At 39.5% G+C, this 20,014-nt stretch overlaps 1 protein-coding gene across 3 annotated transcripts; it reads left to right on the forward strand.

Annotated features, from left to right (window-relative positions):
• The first annotated feature begins 6,013 nt into the window (after nucleotides 1-6,013).
• LOC124865371 lies at nucleotides 6,014-19,248 on the forward strand. Of its 3 annotated transcripts, none has more exons than XR_007037559.1 (10): nucleotides 6,014-6,113; nucleotides 9,339-9,369; nucleotides 9,480-9,883; nucleotides 9,982-10,035; nucleotides 10,754-10,807; nucleotides 12,485-12,736; nucleotides 16,783-16,888; nucleotides 17,682-17,720; nucleotides 17,825-17,859; nucleotides 18,298-18,338. XR_007037559.1 is itself a non-coding variant. In XM_047360394.1 (10 exons), exons 1-10 carry the CDS (start codon nucleotides 6,080-6,082, stop codon nucleotides 18,316-18,318), a joined length of 978 nt encoding a protein of 325 aa, XP_047216350.1. In that variant the 5' UTR covers nucleotides 6,014-6,079; the 3' UTR covers nucleotides 18,319-19,248. The 3 variants fall into 3 exon arrangements, 1 of the variants encoding a protein (XP_047216350.1); XM_047360394.1 differs by having other exon boundaries at nucleotides 16,783-16,836; nucleotides 18,298-19,248; XR_007037558.1 differs by having other exon boundaries at nucleotides 17,825-19,248.
• The last annotated feature ends 766 nt before the right edge of the window (nucleotides 19,249-20,014 follow it).

The following is a 20,014-nucleotide window of genomic DNA, read 5'->3' on the forward strand; positions in this document are numbered from 1 at the left end:
TGACAGGAAACTGTATCCATGCGGGGAATATCCTTTCTCCTCCCACATAAAACAATAACTAAAGCGGTATAATTCAGTGTCATAGTTCAACTTTATATTTGCAAAACAAGTAGCATTTTTGTCAACATCCATTTGACATAAAGAACATCACAAAGACTGGATATACACCGGACTGGACATTGTTCGGCAGTACTATCTTAAGAAATGCTTGTAAGTAAAGCTCCTGAGTAACTGAAGAGTTCGGAACTGTAAAATAAATTACAGTTATCACTTTAAAGTTATGTTGATGCATGCAAAGATACAACTTTGACAATAAACATTATATTTTTCTTTAGCTAAAGACAGATAAATATACTTTTATTTTGGCAACTTCAACAATCTTTGCCCCAAAGAGTAGCACTAGGAAGCATTGTCTGAGTAGCAAGATGAAGCCCAACAGATTTACTTGCTCTGTCTGACACACACACATATACATATATATATATAATATATATATATATATACATATATATATATATATGAAAAACTTTTATTAGAAACTGCATTGGGATTATTTCAAATGCAATGGACACAGAGATGGAAACGAAAAGGAAAAATAGAACCAAGAAAGTGAGAGAGGTGGGGTAAAAGGGAGAGAAGGAGAAAAGAATAAAGAGAGAATGATAAAGAAAATACAAGATAACTCCCTAGAAGACTGCTTCTACACCTGCAGAAACGCATATATAACAACAACGTTATTGAAAAGTACACAGTACTGATAAATGCAAGATGTATTCAGTAGCAACCTTAGCTCAATATAGAGAATGTCTGTGTATCTGTAAACAGCTGAATCCAAACACCTATGGGTGCATGCGTGAGCGCGCATGTGTTTCTCCATAAGAATATTCAATAGTGGGTGTGAGGAGCCACAGACCTGACCCCTAGGACCCGAGACAGACACGGAGGAGATCTCAGCCACAGACATCCAAAAGCCTACCAGAACACAGGAACTCCATCAGGACCACTGCTGAGACTACTGCAATGCCTGCCACCAAGATAGGAGCAAAGGAGTGTCCCAGGGGAACAACCCAGCAGCCACAGTGCAGAAGCCCCAGGAAGCTGCAGCAATAAACACACAGGCCCCACCGGCAGCCAACTACAACAGAGCAGATCCACACATTGACCTAGAGATTCAAGACCCTAGGACACATCACCTCCTAGCAGAGGCCCGACAGAGCCAGCGGGCCCAGTCCCCACAGGTGCACACAGTCACAATGACAAGTTCCCACCTGCACTGCATACTCATAAGAAAACATACACCCACACAACCAACGTAAAGATACACAACAATGGACGCCAAACACTTACTCACACTCCCCATACATACGCTATACTCCCAGGTTTGGGTACCGATACACCAGATGGGCCACCACCCCTGGACACATGAGGTGGTCCCCTTCATGGAATGAATTCCGTTCTCAACCCCATAAACCTCCCACCCCCCATGAACACCACATTTCCCCACAGGGCCACTCCCAACCAGGACACAGATATCAAACACATGCCCCTGAACCCAAATCCCATGAATCCCCTCCCCACAGGGACATACCCCCACAAGAGAGATCCACCTCCGAAAAGCAGATGAAGACACATCCATACAGCGCAAGCTCTTTACAGACCCGCTCCAAGCACCCCTGCCGCTTCTCGCCCTCCACTACATAGCACGACGTGAGAAGCAACAGATCAGAGACCACCAAGTACTGTACCCACTTCGGACCCCCCGGCCCCACAACAAGACAGGATCAACCCACCCGACAAGCAGTTCTTGGCCAGCACCGTGCATCTGGGGCTGACGGCCCCCACCACCCGCAACCTACAAATACACCACATCATTGGCACTGCAATGACAGCCAAGGGAGAACCACCAACCAAGCTCAGCTCCACCATCACCGCTCAGCCGATCCAAATGCCGGCAACTACACATCCAATATGAAGACGCAGCCACACCCTCCCCATCACCCTCCCACCTACTGCCCCAACACCCCGGACACAACAGCGAGCAAAGCCGCACACCCCAAGCCCAAACGACCCAAACACCCAAACATCCCTGGACATATTGCGCAGAACCAACAGAGCACTCAGTCCCCGACGCCCTCCCACCCAGCATGCCACAACCAGGCCAGCAGAAGAACAATTCATGCCTCACACCAACACAGAGGTGGCCAGTAAGCCATGCCTGGCCCAAAACCACAGACCCACCCAAATGCAAGCCAGCGTAATGTAGGCACATGCACACCTCCACTGACAAACAAACCGAAACTGCCAAAGCCAGCCAGTCAGCCAAGCAGACCACGAGACGTGCCTCCCCACCCACCACCATGTCCAAGGGAAAGACGCCGTCCCAGCAAACAGAAGAGTGCCACAAAAAGGCCACAGCCCATACCAGCTTCCCAAACGTTCCCAAACGGGAACAAGGGAGCGGAACCAAAACCATTGCATGCGGCCACTAGATGTCACCCCAAAGAGACACCAAGGCACCACCAAAGCAGTGGGGGCCACTGACCTCGGTACCAGATCCCCCAGCAACCACCACTCAGGGACACCCCAAATGCACAAAATCTTTGCCAACCAAATTAAAATATTCATACCCCCTTTACAAGCACAAATTTCTGTGTATTTTATAATAGGTGGTAAGTCAACATTTCAGCAAGTACATCTTTTTCATACAGCACTTTTCACAGACTGAATAGACAAAGAGAAAACATGAATACATTAGAACATGAAAAAGTAGGGTGTAAAAACAAAATCCAAACAGAAATCTGAAAACAACACAAAATCTAGGCCAGCTGACTACCTTCAGAAGTCACAACAGCTAGATGATGGAGAAATGAGCATTGTGTTTAAATATAAAACTAATACAAAAGGGGCAGTTCAGCAGTTGTCCTAAAATGTTTTATCCAATACCTGCATAAAATGACACCAATAGTGTTTTCTTTAGTTTTGCCTTTTTTGTCATTAATATGCAAACTCCTTGCTTTCTTCCTTAGATTTTTCCATAAATAATTAAGAAAACATATACATTCGCTCCTTCCAACAAGTTGATACTTTTTTGTCCTATAATTCTAAAAGAATATAAATGAATATGTGTTTACGTCATGCCACGGAGCAGAGCACAGGTTTGTGTTGTGTGTGTTGTGTTCTCTTACCTCCACCTTCAGGGTGCGACAGGCAGGTGCAGTCACAGCTGTGGATCATCAGGACTAATAAGGAGGAGCCTTCTTAAACCGCTAAAGAAGGAGGTGTCAGATTCTTAATTAACCTAAATTGTAATCAGACCTACAGGTCCTTCTAAAAATATTAGCATATTGTGATAAAGTTCATTATTTTCCATTATGTCATGATGAAAATTTAGCATTCATATATTTTAGATTCATTGCACAGTAACTGAAATATTTCAGGTATTTTATTGTCTTAATACAGATGATTTTGGCATACAGCTCATGAAAACCCAAAATTCCTATCTCACAAAATTAGCATATTTCATCCGACCAATAAAAGAAAAGTGTTTTTAATACAAAAAACGTCAACCTTCAAATAATCATGTACAGTTATGCACTCAATACTTGGTCGGGAATCCTTTTGCAGAAATGACTGCTTCAATGCGGCGTGGCATGGAGGCAATCAGCCTGTGGCACTGCTGAGGTCTTATGGAGGCCCGGGATGCTTCGATAACGGCCTTTAGCTCATCCAGAGTGTTGGGTCTTGAGTCTCTCAACGTTCTCTTCACAATATCCCACAGATTCTCTATGGGGTTCAGGTCAGGAGAGTTGGCAGGCCAATTGAGCACAGTGATACCATGGTCAGTAAACCATTTACCAGTGGTTTTGGCACTGTGAGCAGGTGCCAGGTCATGCTGAAAAATGAAATCTTCATCTCCATAAAGCTTTTCAGCAGATGGAAGCATGAAGTGCTCCAAAATGTCCTGATAGCTAGCTGCATTGACCCTGCCCTTGATAAAACACAGTGGACCAACACCAGCAGCTGACACAGCACCCCAGACCATCACTGACTGTGGGTACTTGACACTGGACTTCTGGCATTTTGGCATTTCCTTCTCCCCAGTCTTCCTCCAGACTCTGGCACCTTGATATCCGAATGACATGCAGAATTTGCTTTCATCCGAAAAAAGTACTTTGGACCACTGAGGAACAGTCCAGTGCTGCTTCTCTGTAGCCCAGGTCAGGTGCTTCTGCCGCTGTTTCTGGTTCAAAAGTGGCTTGACCTGGGGAATGCGGCACCTGTAGCCCATTTCCTGCACACGCCTGTGCACGGTGGCTCTGGATGTTTCTACTCCAGACTCAGTCCACTGCTTCCGCAGGTCCCCCAAGGTCTGGAATCGGCCCTTCTCCACAATCTTCCTCAGGGTCCGGTCACCTCTTCTCGTTGTGCAGCGTTTTCTGCCACACTTTTTCCTTCCCACAGACTTCCCACTGAGGTGCCTTGATACAGCACTCTGGGAACAGCCTATTCGTTCAGAAATTTCTTTCTGTGTCTTACCCTCTTGCTTGAGGGTGTCAGTAGTGGCCTTCTGGACAGCAGTCAGGTCGGCAGTCTTACCCATGATTGGGGTTTTGAGTGATGAACCAGGCTGGGACAATGACTGGGAGTTTTAAAGGCCCCAGGAATCTTTTGCCTGTCCACCCTCCAACCTCACTAACCACCTCCTGGCTGCTCCACTTCATTCTCTCAAGTAGCTGTCATCAAACATTCCAAGTTTCACATCATAACCTGACATTCGCCAACCTCTTTTCTATAGTGCCCCGACCTACCGGACCCAGACCCCCTTTACAACTCCAGTCTGCTTCACTGCTTTTTAATACACTTGTTTAATTCTAACCCTGCCTCCGTAATTGTTGCTCGCACTAGACTCACCTGGTTCTCCGTTATGACAGTTTAATTATAAAACAAACAAATCTCATATAGTTTTTTTTTTTTTTAAATCAAACTTAATCATGTATATTTTTGAAAGATGATGCGGGTTTTGCGTCATCCCTAATTTTATGTAGAAGTTAGGTGTCAACGGCCTTTAGCTGGAATTGTGCCCTTCAACTTTAAGTTGCAATTCGGCAGTAAGTTGGTTTTACAAATTATCAAATCAAAGAGGCATTCAGTTGCCTGACACCTTTCAGTTTTTTTTTTTTTTTAGTATTGAGAATCATTTGTCTTAAACAATGATGTGCTATTTTGTGGTTACTATCACATAAAAGCACAGCACGTTTTGTTTAGGTTTGTGATTGTAATGTGAGAAAACCTGAATGAGTTTAGGTAGTGGACTTGAACACATTTACCAAAGCATTGTAAGCGATGTGATTACATCCCGAACCAATCAGTGTCACAAAGACAAACCAATTAACCAAATTAACCAATCAGTCTTAGGTAATACTGTACCAAACGCCTAAAAGTTGAAGCTGTTAACATGTAACTGCTCCTTTTAAAATGAAGGTTGTTTTAGTTCTATTTGAATCTTATAATCACATTGAAATTTATTAAAAACCATCTTGATATTATTACATTGTTCCAAATCAGATCACTTTAAAACATAAACTCAAAACCTCAGAGTTTAGCTCAGAGGTCAGAGGGCGTTGGATACGGGGCTGGTAAATGACGCAGTATTGCAAATTTGTTAAATACTTTACAAACGAGCATCTGCTATACAAACCTAAAATTTTAGCGGATCTGGACGCGAGAATCTGCGGGGAAACAGACGTCAAGCATATCGTGACCCATCCAGGTTGCATTTAGGCCTGAACACTGCAAAGGACAATAAACTTCTAGCTCACGATCACTTTGCATCACAATGCTGTAAGAATATAATCTAAACAGAATAATTATCTTGGACCGTTTTATGATTTTATGATATGAAATGTAAAGTATCAAAAGTCCACCAGGTGGAGGCATTGTATAACAAATAAAGTTATAGCGAATCATTTTTCTTATAGGAAGTCAGAGATTAGAAAGCAACGCCTTTATTCTTCGTTCAAGTCCATTCACTTCTTTCTGTTTTTACTGCAGCTATAATCAGCGCCGAATCGCCGGGAAAATGGCTCTTACATGGGGCAATCCGCAACAAGAAAGTAAGGTTGTTTACATGTATTTGAATTAACGAAAGTTGATAACATTTTGATGAAGGCCTTTTCATTCATTCGGAACTTTGACAGGTTCTGGATGTTTTCTGAGGTTTCCGATTATGAAACTCACACATTATCTTTATCGACAATTCTTCTGTGTATATTATATTCTTACAACATTGTAGTAAGAAGCGATTGTGAGCTAGAAGCTCATTCTCCCTTGCAGTGTTCGGGCCCAGGTGCGTAGTTAGACCTGGGGCGGAAGCCCCGGATGTTTTCTGAACAGCCCCGGACTTCTTGATATAAGAAATTTGGAAGTATTAAAAAGATGCAGCCACAAAATGGTATTGGACTTCACATTTTTATTTAAAAACAATCAGATTTTTTCAATTGTGTTCTATATAATCAGGCCCCGCTCCACCTAATCTGACAATGAGTTAAAAGGAGAAGACAAAAAATAGTTATTAGTGCTCTCGCGGCACCACTAATGCGCAACTACGCACACAGCCAGAGACGGACTCCATTCTGGAGAAGTCCAGAACAGCAGTTTACTCCAGGTCGACCTGCCTCCTTCATTACCTGAAAAGTTACACTGAGCTTCTCGAACAGGGCTCATTTCAGAGCAACCGCGGAGCCAACCGGAGAGAGGGAGCCTGGTGGGTGTGTGTTCAGGAACAGGTGGACGCCGAGCGGTATAACCCAGGAGAAGATAGCGGTAAAACTTGAATGCTCGGAATGGGCTAATTGTACATTACAGCTAACCACTTATTCACCCAGCAAGACATGGGGTGGAGGTTCACTCTAATGAGCATCTTCAGGTTCATGATGAGGAACTTTCACCTGAGCTACAGGTGAAGTTAAATGATCTGTGATAGAAAACAGCAGCAACCTTCTCTGTGAGCTTCTAGCCGGATTTGCCTCATAATGTGAAAATATCTGGTCCTTTACTTCAGTCAAAATAAAAGCATTTAATCCTAACGTGTCTGAACACATTAAAAGGTCCTTCAGATCAACACATTGATCTCATTGCTGCAGCCAGTCTTATAGTCTAGTTCAACATGTAGACAGAAAAAAGTGTTGTTCAATAAACCAAGAAAATATCTCCTCCTGCCAGTAAGACGTAGTAGAAAGAACAAAAGTAAACCTCCCTCTTCTCTTTCATATCTTCTGTGCTGATTCTAAACATACAGCTCTGGCTTTAAAGATGAGGTATGATTAAGAAATAAATCATAGCAATTAATCACAGATGGACCATTAATTAGTTAACTATTTTATTTTTCTGAATTACACATGTAATATTATATAAACTAAACTAATTAAACAAGGATACAGTTTTACTGAAGGTGAGACATACATACCATATGTATACAGTTATTCATAACTGTAATATTAGTACTGATAAGGTCCAGGATGAGGCTCTATGGTATATTTTAAACACGACAACTTAATACCCTTTCCTCTCAAAGTGTTTAATAGTAAGAACTGCACTAATGTCTCACTTTCTTAGTGCGGAACAAAAGACTGTTGTAAAATGTTTCATCTATTATTTTTGGCAAATTTCTCCAGAAGTGGAATGAAGGGCTAAAAAGATTCATAAAAGAAGGAACCATTTTAATAAAATGTTTTGAAAGCTCTTGGCATGACAAAATAAATGTGTTTGACTAAGATTTAGGAAAATCAACTTTATTCCACTTCCCTTTTTTGAAATGTAAGAATAAAGACAATGGAGCCTCAGGAGTGAAACACTTTGATGAGAATGTAACGTTTAAAAAAGGTCATTTATGTAGATGACAAAAGAAGCACATTTATCTGGCCCAAAGTAAACATCTCTGAGTAAAAACGTTTGTCAGCAAAAATTCAGATTAAGTTATTTTCTAAATACCTCAAAATGTGTCATTATTTGCTTCAGCAAAATGGTTTTTCCATCAGGCCTAAACTGTTTCAGTATCATTCAGCTTCTAACAAAAATAAAAGGTAAATTTATTGCAAACCTTTTTTGTTTGATTCACAAAAATTACATTCAATCTAAAACCACCCGAGACAGGGAACTGGTACAATATGTCCTATATTATTTTAACTTTAAATTACCTATAAATTGTCTTATTGAAATCTAAGTATTTTGGATTTGGGCTAAAGCCCACAATGTTTTCAGACCCTAAAAATGCCCCTGGAATTTGTAACTATTAAAAATTTTCTCAAAATATCCATAATACTGTGTCATTTATGAGCCCCATATCCAGATTCTATATCGGTGAGGCCTATAGGCCCTAAGCGTTCATATTAATATTTCACAACAGTAAAGGACTCATAAATCGTAGCTTTCTACCGTAACTTGCCATATAATGCAACTGTTCATTTGACTAAACGTGATTAAAAATGGTACAATCAGTGTGAAGGTTTGAATCTGTCCTAAAAGAATAAAGTTAACTAAAAATAAATGCATTTTACATTATACAATTGGTGTTTTTATTCTGTGGTACTAAAATGCATTCTCGTATATTAATTATTCATTTTTGATCCATTGCACTGCTCACCTGAACAGTTTTTTCAGTTTTTACCTTCCTCGTGTGACCAATTGCGTAAACTGTTGTGAATGGCAGATAATTATCCCAGGTGGGAGTCATATTGATTATAACGAAGACTTGAAACTGTAACTGTCTTTAATTCAGTTCATGTATATAGCGCCAGTTCACAACAAATGTAATCTCAAGGCACTTTACCACAAAAACTGCCCAAATTATTACGCACCTATATATAGTCAATCTAGTGAAAATACAGAGATGCATTTTTAATTACAGTCCAATTTGATCGTAATTACGATACAGCCAAGTTCTGTTAATAAAGCCAATTTGTAAAAAGGACGCCCAGATAAATGCAGTTAGGTCGTTAACTTTGCACCAATTATGAGCAAGCATGTGGCAACAGGAAAAAACCTCTAGCAGAACCAGGGTGAGTATAATCAGCCATCTGCTTTGAATTCACCGATCAAAGCCACTAATTGATCTGCCAGCGACCTTACACATACTGACCATGAGTTTTGTTTCTCAATACAGCAAATTAACAGATATTTAGCAGTTGCAGTCTAGCTTTTTCGAAGTAACTGCATTTTAATTTGGAGTCCTTGTTGTACAATATTTCTACTGCACTTATTGATATTCATTGATAAGTTGCTGCTTTTGAATGTAATTGCTTTTTAATTTTGAATTCCTAACCTGTGTTTTCATCTTAAAGGTGGAAAAGGCCTACACACTCAGGAGAGTGGGTATGTTTTCCCTTTTTTGTCTTTTATTCTTTCAGTCTAATAAATATCAGCACTATTTTTATACTCTCTGAATGTAACTGCATGCAAATACATCTGTTTGTTTGTTACAGTGATTCAGGTTTCTCAGCTGACATGAAGCACAACTTTAGTGACGATTACAAAGACAACATGGCTGATTATAGCCCGCCTGTTGCGAATAAAGGAAGTTCTGTGAGACCCATGTCAAACGAAGCATTAGAGATCTCTGAGCTCAAAGTGATAAGTAATGAAATGCCACCGCAATTGGCACGAGAGCTTGAGCCCTTTGTGTCTGCTGGAGAAGAGGTGGCTGACCTGAGGAAGCAGTTAAGACCTTACCCGGAAGAGCAACCATTTCAAAAGAAGATGGACGGAGGGCCAGAAGAACGTTTTCCACCATGTTGGCCGAAACAGAAAGCAAGAAACAAGCATCCAGGAAGTGAAAGAACCACTAAACGCCGCAGCAGAAACATTAAGTGGAAATCCTTTACTGGTGGTAAGATGTTCAGAATCTCTTTATATGTCCTGTGCTCATAGTTAAAGAATCAGCGTGCATAAAAAAAAAAACATTATGTTTCTTGTCTGTATTTGCAGTGTGCTGTTGCATTTTGGCAGTGGGACTAGTTGGTGTCCGTGAGGTATCTGCTGGTATGTTCTTAAAATCAAACTATAAGAACATTTCAATTCGGTACTCTCTTCAAAAAACTCTTCAACGTGCCAAGTTGCTAGAAAATCTTCAAAGAAACCACAAACCATCAAAAACAACCCCACCTATCTCTTAAAAATGATTATTACTTCAGGACTTGTATTGTACTGATAGTTATCAATTTTAAGCCTTAAATTAATTCTCAACAAATGACACAGATTCACTACTTTGAATAAAAAAAAAAAAACATTTACATTAAATGTTTGACACAAATAAAAGCTAAATACATTAAAATTAATTCATGCTATAACTAATCTTGACTTAATTCCGACCTTCAGGATTTCCAACCTTTAGCTTGAGGCCTATCAAAACCTATTCCACTTTTAAATTCTGAAGATAGTTAGAAACCATCTGTTTGGATAGGAAACTATTCTGGCTAGAGCTGAAGGTGAGTGACCACAAAAATATCTAAGGGAATATTTAAAGTAGGTGAAAAGTCACATCTGATGTGTCCATATCAACTACCCTACATGAAAGCTTCAAGAAGATAGTTTTGATTACTGCGCCATCACAGTAACGCCTAAATGTTTTCTAGTAGATACATACATATATTTTAGTTTTATTATTGACCCAGCAGGGAAAATTGATGTGGACCTTTTTAAGTTTTAGCAGGTATCTCTGCCAGATGCTTGATGGACTTCTAATTTTCCTTTTCTGTAGGCAATCTGGAGCCGACATCTGACCTGAAGAATAATAAGACATCTGCTCACGGACGTATGTATACTGTATGTCCTGTATGCATGTAAACTTAGTGACCTGGATTAATACCAAGTCTATTATGTTTGAATCAGCAATTGTTGACTAAAATCTGTTTTATGTAATACACATCAAGCTTTAAGAGAAATTCTTTTTTTTGTCAACTATTCCTGTTGTGGTCTAGATTCTCTCTCAGTCCTAACAATTGTTTGTTGCAAGATAGCCCTACTATAAACTGAAATGCTCTCTCCAAATTAAAGAATAAAAATTATTATAATAGTATTTCTGCCACTTGACACCATTATAAACAACTTTGTTTCTTATTAAAAGGACACATGTTCTCCACAGAAATGTTTTCTTTAAAGGGGACATATCATGTTTTTAATCCTTCCTTTGCACACTTAAATCATTCAGTTGTAGTTTATATAAATTGGAACTTCAATGATTTGGTGTGAATTCATTGTTATTGTAGCTCCACCGGCCCCTCTTGTACCTCTTCTGAGGTTCTGAGGTGCGTCTTAAAGCAACCCGTTTTGAGGCTGTTCGCAGCCCGCCCCCCTCCAGGTCAAAGAGCGTTCCACTTAAACCCATTCGGCCATTTTTGTAGTTTGATAACAGAGATACACTTATCTAGTCCTGCAGAAATAAGACAAAAACAGCAAAAACAATACAAAACTGTTCATTTAATAATAATATTCAAAACACACAGTACAGTTATGTCCTCAAGAAGCTAAAAGCAGCATACAGCACTAACATAAGCAGAAGGCACGATGCTACTGCTATCAAAACAATGGCCAGGATGTCATAACAACACACAATAAATTAAGGTCTAAAATAAAGTTTGTCGTCATTTTAGCGTTATTTGCAGCTTATCGTTTTGCTGTGTCCACCATTTCCATAGACAGAAGGAGCTGACCCCTTAATCAGATGAAATCTTTCAGCAAATCCTTCTTGAAACTGGCGGAGGGTGTAAACACTCATGAAGTGGGGGAAATAGGAATTTCCCTACTGATGTAGGAACATCTCCATGGAAAATAAAATGTAACTAGACACTTCAAGGAGGTTCTAATGCTGTGGGATGGTGTAATTAATTGTGTGGCTTAATACACCCAACATCCAAACAATTAGACTCATAAACTTGAGCTTGGACTACAAAATCGCAGCAAGAAATAAAAAGGTGGATATGCAAATTGGTTAGATGGAAGTTCAGATACTGTGACGTAGCAGTTTAAAAAACAAAACTGAGGATATAGAAAACTGAACAGACTGAAAAATATGACCCAAGAAGAATATAAAGATATACGCAGTACCTGGAAAGACTGAATTCAACTTTTCTGCACTCATACAGACTCCAGATACACAAGAAAATGTATTAAAGGGCTAAAAAAGTGGATTTTGCATGATATATCCCCTTTAAGCAAATATTGTATTAATAAATATAGTATTGATACAGACATAAAGTGGAAAATGAATTAAAGCAGTTTATGCAAAATTCACTCCAATAATGCGCACATATTTTGGGCTTTGGTTACTTTTACATCAATGACTACAGACTATAATGAATATGTTAGAGTTGTCTTATTTTAACAAGAATTTTCTAACAGAATCTGCAAATATGAAGCTTAAACAAGAGTTAATCTGCTGATTTCATCTGTAAATTTACTAATTGGTGTTTTTGTCACATTTGACCTGCAGGCTCTTGTTTTATCTGCAAGGACAAGGACAAGTGTCCAAACCTGATAATGATATTTGCGGAAAATGATGTTCTTGTCTATGACAGACCCATTAATGAAAACATCCCAAACTGCACCGGAGCCCCTCCAATCACACATAACTGTTCTGTGTGCTGGTCTCAGTCAGATGTGAACATCTACTGTTCAAACAACATCAGAAAGTTTGAGGCTGAAGATAGCCATGGATCAGCCATCTCAAACATCACTAAAGGGTGTAAGTATAAAGCACTGTGGACATTTGTACATGTTTTCACATTACCTTCACAAACGTATGGGATTTGCTAGAGCTGCAAAATACATCCAAGTGAAATCATCACAGTATCTTTTATATACCCATATTTTCCCAACTATAGAGCGCACCTCAATATAAGCCGCACCCACAAAGTAAAAAAAAAAAAAAGGAAATTTTGCTGAAATGTACATAAGCCGCACCAGGCTAAAAGCCGCTGCTATCGACTGAACTGATTACATAGTTTAACTGAACATAACTGAACTGATTAGTTTCCGTATGGTGCCTGTAGCATAAAAGTGAAAGTGCTGATTAAACAAATCAGAAAAGTTATTGATTGGTTTATTCATTGTAACTAATAATATGATCAGCATCATATGAACTTCTTCGTGTGGTTTCCATGATGAGTAGGTATGGGTCTGAAACAAAATCTTGTGTCTTGTGTGTATATATACAGGGGTTGGACAATGAAATTGAAACACCTGTCATTTTAGTGTGGGAGGTTTCATGGCTAAATTGGACTAGCCTGGTAGCCAGTCTTCATTGATTGCACATTGCACCAGTAAGAGCAGAGTGTGAAGGTTCAATTAGCAGGGTAAGAGCACAGTTTTGCTCAAAATATTGAAATGCACACAACATTATGGGTGACATACCAGAGTTCAAAAGAGGACAAATTGTTGGTGCACGTCTTGCTGGCGCATCTGTGACCAAAACAGCAAATCTTTGTGATGTATCAAGAGCCACGGTATCCAGAGTAATGTCAGCATACCATGAAGAAGGACGAACCACATCCAACAGGATTAACTGTGGACGCAAGAGGAAGCTGTCTGAAAAGGATGTTTGGGTGCTAACCCGGATTGTATCCAAAAAACATAAAACCAGGGCTGCCCAAATCACGGCAGAATTAAATGTGCACCTCAACTCTCCTGTTTCCACAACTGTCCGTCGGAAGCTGCACAGGGTCAATATACACGGCCGGGCTGCTATAGCCAAACCTTTGGTCACTCATGCCAATGCCAAACATCGGTTTCAATGGTGCAAGGAGCGCAAATCTTGGGCTGTGGACAATGTGAAACATGTATTGTTCTCTAATGAGTCCACCTTTACTGTTTTCCCCACATCCGGGAGAGTTACGGTGTGGAGAAGCCCCAAAGAAGCGTACCACCCAGACTGTTGCATGCCCAGAGTGAAGCATGGGGATGGATCAGTGATGGTTTGGGCTGCCATATCATGGCATTCCCTTGGCCCAATACTTGTGCTAGATGGGCGCGTCACTGCCAAGGACTACTGAAGCATTCTTGAGGACCATGTGGATCCAATGGTTCAAACATTGTATCCTGAAGGTGGTGCCGTGTATCAGGATGACAATGCACCAATACACACAGCAAGACTGGTGAAAGATTGGTTTGATGAACATGAAAGTGAAGTTGAACATCTCCCATGGCCTGCACAGTCACCAGATCTAAATCTTATTGAGCCACTTTGGGGTGTTTTGGAGGAGCGAGTCAGGAAACGTTTTCCTCCACCAGTATCACGTAGTGATCTGGCCACTATCCTGCAAGAAGAATGGCTTAAAATCCCTCTGACCACTGTGCAGGACTTGTATATGTCATTCCCAAGACGAATTGACGTTGTATTGGCCGCAAAAGGAGGCCCTACACCATACTAATAAATTATTGTGGTCTAAAACCAAGTGTTTCAGTTTCATTGTCCAACCCCTGTATATACATATATATATATATATATATATATATATATATATATATATATATAAATATATATGTATACACAGTCACATATATACAGTACAGACCAAATGTTTGGACACACTTTCTCATTCAAAGAGTTTTCTTTATTTTCATGACTATGAATATTGTAGCTTCACACTGAAGGCATCAAAACTATGAATTAACACATGTGGAATGATATACTGAACCAAAAAGTGTGAAACAACTGAAAATATGTCTTATATTCTAGGTTCTTCAAAGTAGCCACCTTTTGCTTTGATTATTGTTCCGCACACTCTTGGCATTCTGTTGATGAGCTTCAAGAGGTAGTCATCTGAAATGGTTGTGCCCTGTCAGGTTTAATAAGTGGGATTTCAAGCCTTATAAATGGGGTTGGGTCCATCAGTTGTGTTGTGCAGGAGGTGGATACAGTACACAGCTGATAGACCTACTGAATAGGCTGTTAGAAATTGTATCATGGCAAGAAAAAGCAGCTAAGTAAATAAAAACGAGTGTCTATCATTAAGAAATGAAGGTCAGTCAGTCCGAACAATTGGGAAAACTTTGAAAATGTCCCCAAGTGCAGTCGCAAAAACCATCAAGTGCTACAAAGAAACTGGTTCACATGATGACCGCCCCAGGAAAGGAAGACCAAGAGTCACCTCTGCTGCGGACGAAAAGTTCATCTGAGTCACCAGCCTCAGAAATCGCAGGTTAACAGCAGCTCAGATTAGAGAACAGGTCAATGCCACACAGAGTTCTAGCAGCAGACACATCTCTAGAACAACTGTTAAGAGGAGACTGTGTGAATCAGGCCTTCATGGTAAAATAGCTGCTAGGAAACCACTGCTGAGGACAGGCAACAAGCAGAAGAGACTTGTTTGGGCTACAGAACACAAGGAATGGACATTAGACCAGTGGAAATCTGTGCTTTGGTCTGATGAGTCCAAGTTTGAGATCTTTGATTCCAACCACCGTGTCTTTGTGCGGCGCAGAAGAGGTGAACGGATGGACTCTACATGCCTGGTTCCCACCGTGAAGCATGGAGGAGGAGGTGTGATGGTGTGGGGGTGCTTTGCTGGTGACACTGTTGGGGATTTATTCAAAATTGAAGGCATACTGAACCAGCATGGCTACCACAGCATCTTGCAGCGGCATGCTATTCCATCCGGTTTGCATTTAGTTGGACCATCATTTATTTTTCAACAGGACAATGACCCCAAACACACCTCCAGGCTGTGTAAGGGCTATTTGACCAAGAAGGAGAGTGATGGGGTGCTGCGCCAGATGACCTGGCCTCCACAGTCACCGGACCTGAACCCAATCGAGATGGTTTGGGGTGAGCTGGACCGCAGAGTGAAGGCAAAAGGGCCAGCAAGTGCTAAGCATCTCTGGGAACTCCTTCAAGAATGTTGGAAAACCATTTCAGGTGACTAACTCTTGAAGCTCATCAACAGTATGCCAAGAGTGTGCGGAGCAGTAATCAAAGCAAAAGGTGGCTACTTTGAAGAACCTAGAATATAAGACATATTTTAAGTTGTTTCACACTTTTTTGTTCAGCATATAATTCCACATGTGTTTATTCAAAGTTTTGATGTCTTCAGTGTGAAGCTACAATATTCATAGTCATGAAAATAAAAAAAACTCTTTGAATGAGAAGATGCTTCCAAGCTTTTGGTCTGTACTATATATATATATATATATATATATATATACATACATATATATATAAATATATATAAAAGCTGGAGCACACTGCACTTTCTGTGAAGTCCTTCCTGTGTGTTTTTCTGTAAAACGAATTATTATCAACTATGACTTAGCTGCATATTTTTTAGCACAGGTTTTTTTTTATTTACTTACTGGATGTTGAAACTTGTAATATACTATATACCAGTGATTATAAATGATAACATCGAAACAAAAATAATGCCTTACAACTTTACTGTCATGGGTAGAATTTGAAAAAAAGGAACATCAAATAGATATTTCCTCCAATTCATTGTGTAATTCACAGGAACCTGTAGAGAATTTCAGGCTACGTTTATTTAAATGGAAACATGTGACAATGGTGCTACATTAGAGTTTTGGCTGGCATAAAAAGACACTGTTATGCTTCTTACCAGATGCCACTGTTAAGTTGTTTCAGAACGACACCTAAAAACAAATCTTGAATTGGTGAAAGTAGCTGGTGCACGAGAACGTTTATTTATTTTTTTATTTTCCCTTCAGTGTCCCTTTAGGGGCTCTGTACATTCCTACCATTATAATGTTTTATTTTTGTCTTTTATGTTTTGCCTTCAGGTGAACAGCAGCAGAAATTTGACCCTACTCCTAATGGACCAATTCACAAAGGAAGTATGTGTACCGTTTAGGGGCACACAACTACCACATACTATGGCTTTTGCAGGTCATTAAAGTTAACTGTGGTCATTGTCATAAAAGCAGTTTCAGAACAGTTTGGTTTTCTTTGTAAACTGACTCAGAAAGAGAGAGAGATGCCCACCCAGGCTTCGTTTTGCCAGTAGGTCCCACATGTTGCTGTGCTGCTACATGCACAGTGCATCTCCTGTGTGTTTTCCCAGGTGTCTTCCCTGGTTTTCTCTGCATTCCACAGGACCAGCAATGAATTAAACCATTTTTCCAGAGCTGTAAGAGGTGTGTTCAATGTGGGAAAAAAGTGCACACAGCATCACCAAAACAAAGCTGTTGTCCCATGTAGCATCTGTTTACAATAACAATGCTATGGCACTTTTGCATTTACAAAACATGAAAAAAAAGTATATATGGAGTGATTTATTTTTAACTGTAAGCCTGGACAGAGTGACACAATCGCTGCCGGCTTGTAGGCATTGTTTAACTTATGTGCCAAGTTGTGACAGCAGTTTGGCTTATTTTGTCTGTTTTCAGACATAATACCTGCTTGGTCAGTAATTTGTAAGATTTTGTCGGGGTAGTGGTTTTTGTGAATAGCAAAGTGGCAGAAAATGAAGGGTGAGAATGCACATTAATTGACTTTTGGCCGGACGTCAAATCCAGTACAGTTGGATTGAGGACTGATGGCCCCTTGACAGTGGGGCCACCTTAATCTGTTGTGAAAGGGGTCAAACAAACAAACAGTTAATTAAAAATGGCTTAAAATATTATATTTAAAATCTAGTTTTTGTTCTGAGACTATTTACTATTTTTGCTTCATTTTGTAGGTCACGCTCATTTACATATTGGAATCATATGTGTTGTTGGTAAGTATCACAGATCCTGATGCTGAACATACAAAAATGATTTTAAATCAGCCATACTTTTTGTTTTGGGTCAACTCAACATGACTTGTGTTGTCATTTTACAGTTGCCCTTTTGATGGTGTTCCTAATTATGGTGATCGTAAGTGTGCCTCATTGAAGACAAAACTTTCAAAATGCCCTGCAGAGACCCTTAACTATCAGATTTGTGCATGCGAGATGTTCCATGTTCTGCTTTTGCGGTCATACTAAGCCTTTTAACGGATATAAAATTACTCATATACATTATGCTAAAAACTGCCTTAATCTGTGTTTAAATGAAATTTTTACTTTTATGTATAGCTCTACAAGAAAAAAAAGGTGTGCTGATTTCTTTACTTGTCAGATTTTTAAATAAGTCTTATTAACATTTGTTTAATAAAATTTTTAGAATGACGTGTTCTTTCTTTAATCATCTATGTACAAGAAACCAAAAAGTCAACTTATCCTCAAAACAAACCAAGTTAATTAGGGGACGGATAAATTCTGTAACCTTGAACTATTTCCTCTAACATGTTGTGTGTATGTGTAAATAATATAGGTAACAAGATGTAAACAATAAAGAAGATCCATGGAGAAGATTATCACAGCTGGTCCGGCAGCCATTTTTTCCTTTTTTGTGCTTTTTTTTGTTTGTTTGATACTGTCACTTCTTAAGAATTTGCTTTAAGTCTTTTCCTTTTAAGTTATCCACACATTTTATCAGTTTAATACATTTTATTCCAACCCCAATTTTAATGAAGTCTGGACATTGTGTAAAACAATAATTTGCAAATCCTGTTCAATCTATGTGCAGTTGAATACACTATAAAGACAAGATATTTAACGTTCAAACCGATAAATAAAATTTTTTTTTTGCAAATATTTAGTCATTTTGAATTTGATGCTTGCATGTTTACCACTGTGTTACATCACTTTTCCTTTTAACACCAACCAATAAGAGTTTGGGATCTGAGGACGCTAATTGCTGAAGCAATTCTTGCTTGATGTACAACTTCAGTGGCTCAGCAGTCCAGGTCTGGACTGCAGGCAGACCAGTCTAGTACCCACACTCTTTCACTATGAAGCCACACTGTTGTAGCACGCCAGAATGTGGCTTGGTATTGTCGTGCTGAAATAAGCAGGATGTCCCTGAAAAACACGTTAGGATGGCAGCATACATTGCTCCACAACCTGTATGCACCTTTCAGCATTAATGGTGCCTTCGCAGATGTGCAAGTTCCCCACGCCATGGGTCCAAACTCGCCACCATACCATCACAGGCGCTAGCTTTTGAACTTGATTTGAGCTGATAATCCAAATAGTCCTTTTCCTCTTCCCACACATACCAACTTCACTGGAATTGTGGTTGTACTCATATGACTGCTTGTCATTTTGGTTTTCAATCAACTGCTTATTAGATGTAAAATTCTTCAGGTTACTCAACTGTTAATTAAATGTTAGTCCTATTCTCTTTGCAATCTAAAAACAATAAAAATGTATTTAATATGAACTGGTTGTTGTTTTTAAGCTATTGTGATTTTTAGCAAGTGACTTTCTATTTACATTGTCCTCTTTGATAAAACAAAGATACCAGTAATAATACCAATAACCTGCAAGGTAGATAGTGTGCGGGCAAATATCGCAGTTCAAAAGTGGGCATATCGGAAGCATCCGTGAAGCCTAATGTGTATTACAGTGTCACAGACTCTTAGTAAATATAAACAAATCCGTCAGCAGACTCTGATGTTTTTTCTGTTCCAATTGATGTTCACTAAAGTATGTTTTACATTACAGTAATGCAAACAGTAGATCAGAAATCCTTTGGCTGAAAAAGGTTGGTGATTTATTTTCATTCACCCGCGGCTCTTCTACATGCTTGCATTTAAAATGAAACTAAAACTTTTATGAATTAGAATATGTTATGTAATTAAGTTCATGGCTTAGTTTCTCTCTCTCTTCCATTTTTGTAACTAAATTAGAAAACTCTCCATGTGGTGGAAGTTAACTGTCATGAAAACACAACTTCCTGGATTACTCACTGCCTACTCACTGCCTATAAAGGAAAGAACTTCGGCAACAAGTGCTGAACAAAATCAGTAGTTTCACCAAAAGTAAGTACTTTTATTTCAGATTATGATAAGGTTAGCTGCAACAAGCCACTGAGAAACCTTGTATCTTAGCTGGTAATTCATTTCCTTTCATTCATTTGACGTCTTTAATCGAGCTCTTGGGAGAACTTCAGTACTTAACAAACAGGTTTTGACAACAATTTAAAC

Source organism: Girardinichthys multiradiatus, chromosome 3, assembly GCF_021462225.1.
Source record: "Girardinichthys multiradiatus isolate DD_20200921_A chromosome 3, DD_fGirMul_XY1, whole genome shotgun sequence".
In the NCBI taxonomy this organism is placed as follows: Eukaryota; Metazoa; Chordata; class Actinopteri; order Cyprinodontiformes; family Goodeidae; genus Girardinichthys; species Girardinichthys multiradiatus.

Coding starts and splice junctions, on each gene's coding strand:
- LOC124865371 (XM_047360394.1), top strand. CDS start 6,080: ATGGCTCTTACATGGGGCAATCCGCAACAAGAAA. Junction 10,036..10,753: donor TGTCCGTGAGGTATCTGCTG/GTATGTTCTTAA, acceptor CCTTTTCTGTAG/GCAATCTGGAGCCGACATCT. Junction 17,860..18,297: donor TGTTCCTAATTATGGTGATC/GTAAGTGTGCCT, acceptor TAAATAATATAG/GTAACAAGATGTAAACAATA.